Source organism: Podarcis filfolensis (assembly GCF_964270895.1).
Source record: "Podarcis filfolensis genome assembly, chromosome: 9".
Taxonomy (NCBI): Eukaryota; Metazoa; Chordata; class Lepidosauria; order Squamata; family Lacertidae; genus Podarcis; species Podarcis filfolensis.
The window spans coordinates 72,722,731-72,738,165 of NC_139610.1; the positions used below are offsets into that span (position 1 = coordinate 72,722,731).

Below are 15,435 nucleotides of genomic sequence, written 5' to 3' on the forward strand. Positions count from 1 at the left end.
TCCCGCCCTCCCCAGCCAAAGCCGGGCTCAGAACGGCTAACAACAATAAAAGTAACACAGTTTACATAAAATCACAGTCAATTAATTGAAATGCATTCCAAAATCAATTCATTCTAAAATCAATTCAAAATCAAATTCATGGCAACCATTGGGCTAGAGTTCTGTGAGGATTACCAAAGGAGGGGGTCAGACTGTGCCTTGGCCAAAGGCCTGGTGGAACAGCTCTGTCTTGCAGGCCCTGCGGAAAGATGTCAAATCCTGCAGACCCCTAGCCTCTTGTGACAGAGCGTTCCACCAGATTGGGGCCACGGCCGAAAAAGCCCTGGCTCTGGTTGAGGCCAGCCTAACCTCCCTGTGGCCCGGGACCTCCAAGATGTTTTTATTTGAAGACTGTATTGTCCTCCAAGGGACATACCAGGAGAGGCGGTCCCATAGGTACGTGCCCTGGAGTTCCCTGGAGGAAAGGCAGGATAGAAATGGAACCAATATATATACATATAAATGAGAACTCATGAATGCTAATGTGCTGTGTTGTGTGCATTTTGTGTTTCACACACTGCAGCTGGGTAAGTTTAACTTTGAACTTACAACAGCATACAATGGGATAATTATGTTTCTTCTTCTTCTTCTGGTATATCTTTAACCGAACAAACAGCCTCTTTACTTTCAGATCCGTGCCGTTACACAGCAACGCACCGGACAGAGGAGTTTTCAGCAATGCCAGAAGGCGAGCGGAGTCATGCATGCTCCTCTGTGTGGAAAACAGAGGTGTGACTGGGGAGGGAGGGGAGAACCCCCTGTTTTCATGTGTAAACTCTTGGAGAGGGTGTGGTTTGGATTTCCCCCAGAGCCAAGTCAAAGTCCCTTCGGCGCAACAACCTTTTCGTGGAGGCAAAGAACACATTCCCACAGGCTGGTTTACATATGGCCATTTCCTGTTCTTTCTTCCCTGGAAGTCTGCAAAACAAATTATTTTGGGTGCCCCCACCGTCCCGTGTGGAGAAACTCTTGGCTCTGGGGTTTCCATATATATATATATATATATATATATCTGCATTTTTATTAATTTTTTAACATATCAGTTCCAACAGTCATACAACATAATTTCTCATCTAATACTATATTTTTAGACTTCCATCAACACCTCTGATGATTTTCCGTTATTTATCACTTATTATGCATTTCTTAATTTCTATATTACATTTAATTATCCTTAACTAATAATTCTCTTCATAGTCTTTCTTGCAATATTTCAAATAATTCACCCTACAAAACTTCTTGCAGTCCTACTAGCGTAATGTGTTCATCACAGTTACTTTTCAAAAAGTTCAAATATTTACTCCAGTCTTCTAAGAATCTCTGATCCCGCAGCTTTCGAATCCTTCCTGTTAATTTATCTAATTCTGCATAGTCCATTAACTTCCTCCTCCATTCTTCTTTCGTCAGTAGTTCTTCTTGCTTCTATGTTTGTGCCAATAATATTCTTGCTGCTGTCATTGTATATAAAAACAACTTACGATCCTGTCTATTAATATCGTCTCCTACAATGCCAAGTAAAAATGCTTCTGGTTTCTTAATAAATGTATATTTCAACATCTTTTTCATCTCAGGCTCTGGGGTTTCCATTATTCACTTGATATTTTGCCGAACATCCTTGCGGGACACCTTGGAGAAAAAAGTGTGAAGCCAACTTCTCCTCCAGCTCTTCTGGTCCTGGGAGACAAGAGGGGAGGGGAGCCTGTCGCAGCAGGAGGGGGAGATACCGGTACCTGTTCCTCTTCACCAGCCTTCACCAGCTTCTTGGCCTCCTTCTTCTCCTGCTTCATCTTCTGCCCCTGATTCTGGACGGCTCTCTGCCACAGACTCACCCCGCTCACTAAGCCCTGTTGCCTCGTCAGCTTCCGACACCTCCTCTTCCCAGTCTTATTCCTCTGACTACTCTTCGTCATCCAGCCAGCATTCCCCGGGCTCTGAGCCTTCTTCCCCTTGGGGGGTTCCCCAGCTGGTTCCCCCCCACCATTTATCTGCATCCAAACAGTCCATGACACCAAGCTCGTGCCTTCTTGGAACCCATCTCAAGGTGGTTCCTGTTTTGCTTCCTCAGTTGGGCTATTTTTGTTGGTTCCTTCAGCTGGAACGAACTGCCCAGGAACTTCTGTTTCTCTTGATTTACTTGAGTGCCAGGGGCCTTAATCCATCCTGCAGGATCCCTCTGAAATGTGTGGCATGTGAAACTTCAGAAGAGTAGTAAAGCAGCTTCAACATGCCATACACTCTCCTCCAAAAGACCTGTGTGCAGATTCTTAAAGCATCTCATCTGCCTTTTTCTTCTTCTTCTTCTTCTTCTTCTTCTTCTTCTTCTTCTTCCATGCAAGGCTCCTTGCAACTGTTTGGCAATACTACAGAATTGGCTTCCCTGGAGAGCAGGTTATTTCTATACAAACGAAGCCCTTGGGTCTCTGTTGTGCAGAGATGCTGCCTCATTATAATGTAAAAGGGGCCAGGGGACAGTCAAGTTTTCCCCCCTTCTGTATAATAATTCTCTTGGGTTTAATTCAAAATTCAGTGAAGAGTTTCTCCCTCCCACTCCAGTTGCCTTTGTTCTCTCCATGTCTTGGTTGCAGCACAAGAATGACGATGGAGCTGTTTTAAAAAGTGTTGCACAGTTAAGAGGGGGAAAAGCAGAGTGACTCCTTCCAGATTTCCTTGGAGAAAAAGAGCTGCTTCTCTTTGGTGGATTAATTGGGCCAGTTTTAATCTGTAAAGGTTTGCTTGATTGGTCTGCTAGCTAAACCTTAATCTGTAAATGATTCCAGATAGAGAGAATTGGAAGGCCACTTTCAGCATCGAGAATTGAGGTAACTACCTCTTGCCCTCTGATAAGAACAGGGACATTCTATTCAATTTATTAATTATTATTATTATTATCTGCCCATCTGACTGGGTCACCCCAGCCACTTTGGGCGGCTTCCAACACATATAAAAACATAACGAAACATTAAAGATTAAGAAACTTATCTACACAGGTCTGCTTTCAGATGTCTTCTAAAGGTTGGATAGCTATCACCTTGGTTTGGGGGTTGCATAACCCTCCAACATTTCTCCAATGAAAATAGAGACATCCTAAGCAAAAGTAATGGGACTTGCTGATCAGAAGGTTGGCGGTTCGAATCCCCGCGATGGGGTGAGCTCCCGTTGCTTGGTCCCTGCTCCTGCCAACCTAGTAGTTCGAAAGCACGTCAAAGTGCAAGTAGATAAATAGGTACCGCTCTGGCAGGAAGGTAAACAGTGTTTCCGTGCGCTGCTCTGGTTCGCCAAAAGAGGCTTAGTCATGCTGGCCACATGACCCGGAAGCTGTACGCCGGGTCCCTCGACCAATAAAGCGAGATGAGCGCTGCAACCCCAGAGTCGTTCGCGACTGAACCTAATGGTCAGGGGTCCCTTTACCTTTACCTAAGGAAAAGTAGGACATTCTAGGATGAAACCAGAAACTGGGAAGGCTTCTGTAAATCTGGGACTGTCCTTGGAATACAGGGACTGCAACCTCCCAGTTTAATATCAGAATGCAGCTACTGTGCTTTCATATTTCAAAGGCAGCCCTCCCCCCCAAAAAAATTGATTAACACAAAAAAAATACATCAGAACTGTCCTTTGCTGGTGGTGGGATGCACCGACTGAATGCATCCGAAATCTGGAAAGAACACCCCACTGCCCCATCTGATCGCAGCCTAATTCTTTGCAATATCCAGGCCTAATCAAACTTTAATCTGCCTCCTCCTCCGTTATGTATAGCTGTGATTTATTTGGGTTCTGTAAGAACAGTTCTAGGACAGACACAGGTGTATCCATCGCCTATGCAATCCGAAACAGAATTCCGTCCAGCATGCCAGGTTTTATTCGGCTTAATCTGGGCTGCTGGGAATTTGAACAGATGCCTTGGCAACGGGTTAAGCAAGCGAAAGTTGCCCTGGTTGAATCTTGTCTTTTTATACTGGAATAATTCCGAAAGCACCCCTATAGGTGAAATGCTTTGGTTGGAATTATCCCGACAGCGTGTCAGGTTTTACTTGATCCTTTCGCTCAGCCATCACCTATGCCGGGGGTAGGAAGGGAGCAGGTGGTGTTGAGAGAAAACAATTATCTGTGAGAATTGCTGGCAAATCCAGGCCCAGGGAGCTGAAATAGCACACAGGCCAGGAAGGAAGATGCCAGCACACAGATGGAGTTGGCCAGATCATGACAGCGCTTCCAGAATGGGAGGCGGCAGGTAGGCGAAGTGACTTAAAAAAATAAAAATAAAATAAAAGAGCAGCGATGGCCAACGTGGACCAGAACCACACCGCACACCAGGAAGATTAAAATCCTGCATTATGAACATGCCAACCATGCACCCCAAATGTGGGTATTAGTATCATCGATGTTTGTTTGGTACAGAACCTGCACGGGAAACCTTTTTCAGTCTGCCGTCGCTTCAGGGCAACCTTGGAGCGGGCACAGGCCAGAGGCGAGTGGTACCAGAGGCAAAATGGGTGGCGCGACAAATGTAAATATTACCTTTGTACACCAACACCCCCTTGCACACCCCACTCCAAGAGGCATTATCAGAGTTCAAGGACATATTCCAGTCAGGCCAAAACACTTGTTGCTGTTGTTGGAGTTTAATTTAGCCCTCACCCCTACTTGTTTGCTAAGTGAGGGAAATATAATGGTGCAATGAAGTCACATTGAACCTACTTTATTGAGCAGATAGCTTTCCCTGCTATGTATTTACTTGTTCTTAAAAAACCCAACATAAAATATTATTATTATTATTTAAAGAGAGCCCATCAGGCCCAAGGGAGCCGCTCTCATCCTGCACTCTGTTCTTGCAGAGGCCAATCCGATGCTGATGCAAAGCCCAGAAGTGCAACAGCACTGATGCCATCATAACATTCGTTGAGCCTTTTTAGGTGCTGGAAGAGTCTTCTTCATTTCTCCCCCTCCCCTTGCAACAGACTAACACACCTGTGCCTCTGGAAATTAAAGTAATAGCACAGGTTCCTTGCACTTGCAGACCTGCTGCAGGTGGGCGAGGGTGGCTTCACCTGTTGAACTTCTGCCTCCCGCGACGGCCACTTGAACGACAGCGGAGAGAGGGCAAGAGGGCGGGGCCTCGGACTTGACAGATGGGCGGTGCCAAACCTGACGGAGAGCAGCCTCCTCCCCGTTTTGAAGGGGCTGATGGGAGATGTAGTCCGAAAAGTACCTGCCGGCGACCTGATTGGGCGAGCCTGCTCTCTATCAAATTCGGCACCGCCCACCTGCGTCCAGCCCGAAGCCCCACCTCTCTTCCCGCTTAGGCGGTTGCCTGGATACCATCCGCCCGCCTCTCTACGACAGAGAAGAACTCTATGGTCCTTCTCTATCCTCGCTCTCCCCCCTCGTCAGGGGCTCCGCTCGGCGCCGACGTCATCGGGAGCGGACACCGGCGGGAGGGGGCGACGCTCCGTCGCTTCCTCCTCCCCCTCCCCCTTCCCCCTCAGAACGGTTGTGTGAGGAGGAGAGCGAGCGCCAGGCCGGCCGCCGCCGCGCTAAGGTTGAGCCTCGCGGGCTTCCGTCGCTCCAGGGAGGAGGAGGCCGCTCCGCAGCAGCAGCAGCCGCCGCCGCAGCCCTCGCCGGCCACCGTCCGCCCGCGCGAAGCTTCTCGGCGGAGCCTCTCTCCGCCGCCGCCCGCCCCCTCCCCGAGCTCCCTTCTCCTCACTGCCGTCCCTTTTCCCCTCAGGCGATGGAGCGGCGCGGCCGCAGGCGGCGCGGCGGCCTCCTCGCTCTCGCCCCAGCCTGGCTGGCCGCCGTCCTGCTCCTCCTGCTGGGTCCGGCGGCCGGAGCCGGGGTGGGAGCCGGAGCCGGAGCGGCCGCCGAGGCGAAGGAGTGCGACAAGCCGTGCGCCAACGGAGGGCGCTGCCAGCCCAGCACCGGCCAGTGCGAGTGCCCGCCGGGATGGGTCGGCGACCAGTGCCAGCACTGCGGGGGCCGCTTCCGGTGGGTGAGGGGGCGCCAGGGGGAAGCGGGGGGGGGGGGTCGGGGTCTCTTCGCGCGACCCCGGGGGCAGCCTCGGCCCGACCTACCTCACAGGGTTGGTGTGTGAGGGTCGGAGGGAGGGAGGGAGGGGCAGGGAGCTGTGTGCAAATGCTGCGCCTCTCATGGCCTGCTGGCGCCAACCCGCCTTGACATTCCCTTCCACAAATCCTGTTCAATTCTGCATAAGATTTCACCCGCAGTCCTGCACACACCTGGGAGCATCTGCAGGTTGGAGTTGTTTCTGGGTGAACGTGCCTCTGATCTACGTGCTTGGTCAAGTCACCCAGTGACTCGTCTAGTATAGAAGCAAATAATACTTTTATTCGACTGGCTGAAGTAATGAGCCTCGGGCATATAGGTGCCCCCTCCTCCAAATATGCACATTTTTTGTTGGCTAAACAGCGAAATCTTGTGTAAGTGCTAGTGAGCTCATATCTGGGGAAATGCATAATGACAAAAAAAGCATTAGGCATGTGTTGGGGGTTGTTGTTGTTGTTGTATAATTATTTATATCCCCCCATGTTGCAAATTGCTAGGGGGCAAGGGGCCGTGCAATATAGGGGGGGGCGGTAAGGGAAGAGTGTCCAAAGTTCTGCTATCTGATGTCTAAATGTGAGAAATTTAGGCCAGGACTGACTAACCCCTGTCCTGGGCAGGGGCTGATGTGGTCCCCTAACCACATTTTTTCCCCCTTGACTTCCCCCTAGACACCACTGATTTCAGCAGTGGGTGCAAAAATAAATTTAAGAAATAATGATGGCACTGGGTGGTTTGAACTCTCTGTGCTCAGCCCTGTGCCCTGATAGGGACACAGATGTCCTCCCCCTTAGTCACTGGACCGATCATTTTATGAGTGAGGAGTAAGTCTGATAACCTCCTTCCTTCAGAACAGCTGAGGGAGGGGTGTGGTGCTGCTTTGTGCTTGTAGGTGTGTATGTTTTGCAGGTGTACCTGGAGGAGAGTGGGTGGTTACACCCAACACTGGCATTCGGCCCCCGGAAGGTTGGCCAAGGGTGATTGTGGCCCTTAGGCCCAGAAAAGCCACCCCTGCTGTAGGTTGCCAGAGATAAAAAGAAAAGAGAAAGTAGGAGAATGCATCTTTGGGGTTTCTAGTATGATTTTAAAATGACTTGGGAATGAGCTCATGTGAAATTTGCATTCAAAATACATGATGCAAGTAAGTGCTGATGCCTTGGCTCTTTGTGCAGAAGACCAGGAAATGTCCTGGTTCAGATCTCGCCCCTCCTATGAACTCGTCTGGTGACCTTAGCTCTCATCCTCCCTCTCTTAAATAACATGGGGCTAATACTCACCTCATCTGGCAGGGTAATTACAAAGATTGCAAGGCAACGTCAAGGAGGTGCTTCGAATGCTTTCTATAAATGCTTAGTGTCATCTATGACCAGAAAAACTGAACCAGAGTTTTTCTGCTCGTAGATGACACTAAGCATTTATAGAAAGCATTCCAGAGTAATGGTTAAAAGGTGTGGAAACTGTGAGAAGAGAGTTGATTTAAAGTATATATTAAGGAATTACTTTAATAACATAACCCATCTGGACTGCTCAAAGTGCCTCATGTATGTTATCTCAGTAATTCTTATAGCAACCCTGAGTAGGCCAGTATTATTACTGTCACATTGCAGATGAATGATAGTGGCAGAGAGAGAAAAGATGTTTTCATGCACGCAGGCATTCCTTTGCTGTGGTGAGACTTGGTTTGTGGACTTTCCAGTGGCTGAGATGTTTAGCCAACATACTGCTCTAGTCCTTAAGTTGGTGACAGTTATGGCTTGGTGATTTTCATGGTGGTGTGGGAAGCGATGTCACAGGGGAGATATCAGGAGAAAACTAGGGCTGAGCTTTTTCCACATAGACCAGTGAGGATTGTGATAATAGCAACAACAAATATTTGAATGTGAAGTTTTGCTGTAACACTAAGATTTCAGTCCTGTGCCCACTTACTGGGCACTAAGTCCCACCGAATGTGCATAGGATTGAACTGTCACAAAGGAAATCCTGCCTGGGTTCCCTGAGCAGCTTGATGAACAGAGGCAGGGATGTGTGGTCTCGCAGGAGCTCTCCTCTCCCAGTTGGCTTTGTAAGATCATGTGGATGAGTGTACAAAGGAGACAAGGATGGAAGCCAGATCGGTGGGCCTGAGTTACTAAGCTGGGGGAAGTCTCTCTGAGGGTGCAGCATTACCACTGAAAGGTCTGCCAGTTCCTACACATTTTTAAAAGGGAAGTGTGAAAAAGAGGCAAGCAGTGGTTGGTCTCTGTGTATTTGTGTTGTCGCTGTGTGAAACCATGGCATTTGGTCTTGCTGGTGAGGGCAGAAGGTAACAATTTTGCAAAGACAAGTTCTACAGAATTAACTGTGTGTGCTGCTGCAGACTAAATGTGCCATCTTAAAGATGGACATATTTATTGTGGCACATAAGCTTTCATAGACTACAGAAGCTGTGCCACAATAATTTTGTTAGCATTGCTGCATAGGTTTGCTCTTGTTTCTTGCTAATAGAAGTATGTGCATTTGTATGCATGCACATTCAGATGCATAGTTGGGACCTGCAGAATGCATTTGATTTAAATCAAATCTATTTAAATCACAATTTAAATCACGATTTAAATCACTAGTCAGTAAGACTTGATTTAAATCATTTTTTTTACAGAAAGAATCATTCTTGCTGGTATAATCTTAATATTTACAGCCAGATGAAGGTTTCATTTTTGGAATAATAAAGTTTCAGAGTAGTTTTTACAGTTATATCAAAAATTATTGATTTGGTTATACTATTGGATATGCATAATTATGGAATTACTGTGAGGTTTAATAAGTTAACTGTTTATATTTGGACAACTTTTCTGCTGTACTTTTTTGGAAGGAGAAAAATAATCATTTCCTTAATAACAATTTAAACAATTTATTTAACTAAAACAATAACATTATAGCATATGCAGTGCTTTTATTCTAAAAAAATGTTTAGGGGTACTCTCATTTTGACTCAAGAAAATTACCATTTTATAGTTCAAATCAGGGGGGAAATACAGTAAATGGGCAAAAGTACAAAGATTCAGAAAATGTTTAGGGGTATGCGTACCCCTGCATCCTCCCAGAAAAAAGGACTGAGCATATATATCCACGTTTGTTAACTGATGTGGTTAAACAATTCTTAAAAAAACAACAAAAAACTTAGACTGAGTTTTAGCACACATGAAAAGCTTAAAACAAATCCTTATTTCCTGATGAATAGCCTTTGGACTATAATGTAACTTAAATAGAAAACTATTTTTAGAAGGATCTTTCCTCCAAAAGGATTTCATTTTAAAAATCTGATTTAAATTTTAAAAAAATCTGATTTTATATATATATATATATATATATATATATATATATATATATATAATTGATTTTTATCCACCCTGGGGAGCTGGGTTTTAGGAATTTAGTGCTTTATTAGGGGCACCATTATTCACTGCTAGAACCCTAAATAGGATCAGGTGTGATATATGAATGCGCTAAATGAATAAGAAAAATAAGCGGCCTGTAAATTGGTTGACTAGAAGTGTGTGCAGTGATCATTGGTGAAGAACTAAGTGCTCTGTGTTTTGCTGCTTACAACAGCCTTGAAAATTAAGCCCCAAATTACTAATACATTAGAAATGCCTACCTGCCCAGAAAATGTTATGGCACCTTTTTGGCCCGAAAGAAGAGAGGACCGCATATCTTCTAGTTTCCGAAGGCTTTCTTGCCTGGTGGGGATTCTGACCTACCAGAGGCGAGACAATGAGTTTCTTATTGATGAGAGAGTTCTTTTACCTGATCTCATCTGGCAGGGAGTTTTCTAGAGTTTTTCTGCACTGATGGGCACAGCTGAGTGTGAGTTGTGAGGTAAGAGGATGGGTTAAAGATTTCACTTGGCAGTGGCTGGGCAAGATTCTATGAACCAGTGTTTCTCATTATTGTGTATGGGTTCAGAACCTGTGAAGCAGGTGAGTGGGAAAGTAGGTTGGTTTGAAAATTTGGTAAAATGAGCCAAAAAGGCATTGATGCTTTTTTTGGCCTGGGTTAAATGAAGATAAATCAGCATGTGTATGGCATTTAGTTAGCTTCCTTTGCCTAGCAGCAGTTCTCAACCAGTGGGTCCCCAGATGTTGTTGGACTACAACTCCCATCATTCCTGAGCTCTGGCCTTTCTAGCTAGGGGTGATGGGAGTTGTAGTTCAACAACATCTGGGGACCCACAGGTTGAGAAAGGCTGGCCTAGATGCAATGAAGCAGAGTGGGCAGCTGTGGGTTTCTTGTCATAGCATCATTGTGGGAAAGAGTCATTCTGAGTGCTCTTCTCAGAAGTGCTGTTGTTTTTGTGTTTAGGGCAGGGACTGGAATGAAGTGCTGTTGGTATGGTTCGTCTGGGGATATAGGTAAAGGTAAAGGGACCCCTGACCGTTAGGTCCAGTCGCGGATAACTCTGGGGTTGCGGTACTCATCTTGCTTTACTGGCCGAGGGAGCTGGTGTTTGTCTGCAGACAGCTTCCGGGTCATGTGGCCAGCATGACAAAGCTGCTTCTGCCGAACCAGAGCAGTGCACAGAAATTCCATTTACCTTCCCGCTGGAGTGGTACCTATTTATCTACTTGCACTTGACGTGCTTTCAAACTGTTAGGTTGGCAGGAGCAGGGACTGAGCAATGGGAGCTCACCCCATTGCGGGGATTCGAACCGCCGACCTTGTGATCGTCAAGTCCTAGGCTCAGTGGTTTAGACCACAGCACCACCTGCGTCCCAGCTCTGGGGATATAAGGTAAAGGTAAAGGTACCCCTGCCCGTACGGGCCAGTCGTGACCGACTCTAGGCTTGTGCGCTTATCTCACTCTATAGGCCGGGAGCCGGCGCCGTCCGAAGACACTTCCGGGTCACGTGGCCAGCGTGACGAAGCTGCTCTGGCGAGCCTACACCAGCGCAGCACACGGAAACGCCGTTTACCTTCCCGCTATAAAGCGGTACCTATTTATCTACTTGCACTTAAGGGTGCTTTCGAACTGCTAGGTGGGCAGATATATATCTAGGTGGGCAGATATATATCCCCATATATAGCTGGGGATATAGTCAGGCATTAAAAAATATATCTGGTACAAATAGGACAAAGTAAAGAATTAGAACTCAATGGGAACTCACAAAGCAGACTTCTGTGCATGCAGTGGAACTTTCCCTCCTCTCCTGTTCCCTTCAGCCCTCCTTGCACCCTCAAAATCATCTCTGGAGGGTTGAGGGACCCTCCAGAGCATATTTTGTGGGTATGTGCAGAGGGGAGAGGAGAGGAAGTTGAAGTCAAGATGCACCATTGAAAGTAGGCATGTGAAGCTGTGGCTGCAGTCCAATGGCTGTGTTGCCAGGATGTGAATTACATGCCTGGGCTACGCTGATAGTGAAGATTATGTTTCCTAAAGGATTTGAAAGGAATTACTTACTTTGTCAGACAAACCCAATGATTAATAGGGTTGCCTTTTTAAAAAAGAAGGTATGTCTGTGGTTTACCAGTCTAAGAAAAAGAGAAGAGTTCAGCATGAAATCTTAATTCAATATGTCTCATACTGTGAGAGTGTGATGCTAAGGTGAGGTCCATTTACTGGTAGTCCCTGGAGAAAGGGGCTTGTGTGACTGAACCTTTCCATAGGTGGGTGGAATGAAGCAAGGCAGTATATTAGAGTACTAGGGTGCTACTCACTTTGGGTTATAGTGACAGTATGTTAGATCGCCTTGGTTTATAATGGCCTAGCAGTAAGTGACAATTGTTGCTTGGGAATTCTAAGAGAGAAAAGAAATCACTGCAGCTTTGAAAGGTTTAGTGAACCTTCCTTATTCAAAATGATGTACAAATGTATTCAAACACAGAAAAAAACAACCCTCCACTCCTTGATCTGAGGAACCATTGTGCAACATTTGGTTATAATATCTTACAAAGTTTCCAAATGCATAAAGAAGAGAGAAGCAACTTTCCAAAATATGTAGTGGATGGACCAGCTGAAGAGAGAGCGGACTTCCAGATGTTATTTAAAGGCTGGATGCTTTTGCATGTATTGTGGTTCAGAATGTATTTATGCTGTTCCAAGTGGGTCTGTATTGCAGAACTAGGACACTAGTGAAAGGATCTTTTTGTGTTATCTGGGACACCCTCTCTTAAGGGAATCTTGATTTGGGGTGATGGCACAGTAAACATATGTGTTTATGTGGTTGTATTCAGGATGAGTCTTCTCTCCTCTTACATCAGATGATCTGTTAAAATAGATGCTGGCCTCCTTGCATCACAATACATGCATTTATTCAAGGGTGATTGCGCTGTAGGGGAAGATGCTGTTACCAAGCCCTAAGGACCAGTGTAAGGACAGGGCACAGAGTCCTCCTTAATTGGGAAGCTACGTTTCCCCGTGAGTTGCCTGTGTGAAGAATTATGGAGTGGGTTCTTTGATCAGCATTGTACCTGTGATCATGGGATAGTAGGCTTGCCTTAAGTGGATGGAGTTATTGTTGCAAAGGTGATGAATTGTGTGTGCGGGTCATTAGAAAAGTTGCTCAGAAGTTTATCCCAGTCAGTAAAGGTTTCATGCAACATTGGTGCCGGAAAAGGGGTGGCATATGTGTATTTCGGTCGGTGTTAATTTGTGAGACAAAAAAATAGCTTTTAAAATGCTTTGTCCCCTGCTCCCCACAAATCCTTTCTCTACATAACTAGGTGACAGAATGTTGGTGCAGAAAAGCTTACTTTAGTAATATATGCTGTGATGCCTTTAAGGTCATAGTGTGACTTGATTACTTAATCCTCAAGTGAGAACGAGACAGGTATGTTGTGCTGTCCTTCCCTCAATTAGCGTTGTTCACTGGTTCGTGAGTGATGATTCTTATGTAGCCAAAATGGTGGTACCCATGCACAAGAAGAAGGTGTCTGCATGCTGGAAAACCAAAGAGGGCAGAAATCTCCCAGCATGGGCCTGTGAGTGAACCACATGCATTCCTCACTTGCTTCTGTGCCCATTTCAGCTTGTTGTGATCTGACCTTCTGTGAAGTGTGTGCCAATATACTCCTTTTCTGCGAAGTGTAGGATGGGGAGGGGAATTGGAGATGCAGACTTTATTACTGTGGATGGAGGTAGATTCCCAGCCCTCTAGTGCTCAGATAAGAAGGGAAGAGGCCATGGTAGGTCTCTGACTCACTTGGTCCTATACAACAAATACCATTATTCATTAGCCAGTGGTGTTGTCTGTTACTGAATTATACTTTGCTCCTGGAAGTAATTCCTTTATTTGCAGGTAACCATACAAAATCAGGCTTTAATGGCAGGTGTCTCTAGATTGTGACAAATACTGTTGAGTAACGAAAGCATCCACCACGTAGCTTGTTCTTATTTTAGAGGCCTGCATTTTGCTTTAGGATACAACTCTGTTGCCAGAACTAGCTTGAATATTGATAGCCTTGCAATGATGCATTTGGGTTGCTATTTGTCTGGCTTTGCATTACAGCAACAGCCTTGAAGGTTATATGCAGCACTGTGTGGGTTCTCCTGGGCAGATGAGTTAAATTATTTTCCCATCTTCTTATGAATAGTAAAGTGCTTCCGAGCTAGCTATTTAGAACTCGGCAATTTACACTTTATGGAGGCAGGTGTGTATTCATTGTGCTTATGTCGTCTCCTATGAGTGTGAAGGAGAGGTAGACCTTTCCAGACATGCAGTAAAGTGCATCATGTCTGGGGGAGCTGTGACCAAAAAGGGGGCAGAAAAAAGCTGCCTGAGCAAACCTGATAATGTTATCTCTAGTTTTATGTACTGAGTTTTAAAAATGTGGCTGTATTGTGCAAATATTTTGTAAGTTCTGAGTCCTGCAAGACCTTCTTTTGCCTGACCTATTTCCTGTCATGGTCCGGTTCGCAGGCAATCAAAGTCCCGGCTGGGGACGTCGGGACTGGGGGCAAGATGGGGGGTGGGAGCAGGAACGGAGGTCAAGGGTCCGAGGATCAAGAAGTAAGGAGTCAAGGAACCAAACGCAGCAAGGCAGGGAACGTGTTGTTGTGGCAAAGAGCCGAAGGGAAATGCTGACCTAATATCCCTTCCCGGCTCTTGCCACCAGGTGCAGTGAGTTACCAAGCCACCTCACCTGTGCAGCCGTACCTTGCCTCTTCAGAACAAACTTAAGAAGGCCCCACTGCTGCAAAGTCCTACTGGTGACAGGGCCTGGCTCCTGCACATGCTCCTGACATTTCCTTCTGACCTTGGAGGACAGGGTCCTATACAAATCCCAACTGCAAAGGTGGCTGCTGAAGGTACAAGAAGCCATCTTGCTGTGACTCCTGCCAGACCTGCTCCCTGCTTTTTCTGGCCTGGAGGGTGGACCTCACTGATTTCAGCTACAGTGGGAGCTTCTGCTGCTTAGGATGCCTAAATACCATTAGGGAGGGGTTTTCCTGAAGTGTTATTGCCAGGGTCAAGGTTTAGTTCTGGAGCTGAATTTTTTTATTTTTGCTGCCTGCGCTATGCTCTTGTATTTTTATTCTTAGGCCTTAGTATGAGCCATTAGTGGATTGTTTTAATTTTGTTGCATCACTGGAGATGTTTTCATAAGTTTGTTTAAACGTGAAGTCCTGTCAGTGAATTACATAAACTTTTCAGTGTTGTCAGCTGCTTGAGCAGGGTTTACTTTGCAAAGACGGTGTACAAATAAACAATGATGGAAAGTTGCTTTGAAAGCCTCTTAGGGCTATAAATATTCAAAATAAATAAACCACAGCAGTCCAGTGAATCCGTGGAGGTGTACCTCTCTCTTTCATGCTGAAGGTGCTCTCTGTAAGAAACCTGAGTGTACACAGAGCAGACACACCTGCGGACATAAAGTATGCATTGGATCTATGAAGGTCAGGTTGATTTAAACCATCTCAAAGGGAAGAAAAATGGGAATAGTTTTAAATCAAGCTTCCCAATTTGATATTCATACATTTCGTGAACAAGCATGAATACTAGATGGGTTTTGTAACAATTAAAACATCTTGGAGTACAGCCAGATACAACCTAGGAGCATAATCAATGTTTTTGGGCCAGGTGCCTTTTTCATGACAGAATTATGGCTGCTTAGAGACGAGACAGAGACTTGTTTGGCTCTCTCCGCCTGTGTTAAAAGTGGAAGCCAGTTCTCCTGTATATGTGCAAGAATGCCGAGCAAGTGGAATGTGGAAGCGCCAGTCGTTGGAAAACTTATTGACAGTAAGCACTGTTGAACAAAGTGGGACTAATTTCTGAGCACTTGTGCAGAAGAAATAGGGTTGTAGGATTCACAGTTAGTACTTAAAGCTTTCCGACGACAAGGGATGGTAGCTAATGAGTAAAGGGG

General features: G+C 45.9%; 1 protein-coding gene across 4 annotated transcripts in view; it reads left to right on the top strand.

Moving 5' to 3' along the window:
• The first annotated feature begins 5,366 nt into the window (after positions 1-5,366).
• Positions 5,367-15,435, top strand: part of ATRN (attractin) — a 167,947-nt gene continuing 157,878 nt past the window's right edge. Inside the window, exon 1 of one of the 4 annotated variants that reach the window (XM_083631612.1) lies at positions 5,367-6,018. In XM_083631612.1, coding sequence (XP_083487738.1) covers positions 5,765-6,018 — 254 coding nt within the window. In that variant the 5' untranslated portion in view covers positions 5,367-5,764. Of the gene's footprint in view, positions 6,019-9,687; positions 9,836-15,435 lie in introns of those variants that run through there. The other 3 variants (XM_083631614.1, XM_083631615.1, XM_083631613.1) reach the window with 3 other exon arrangements.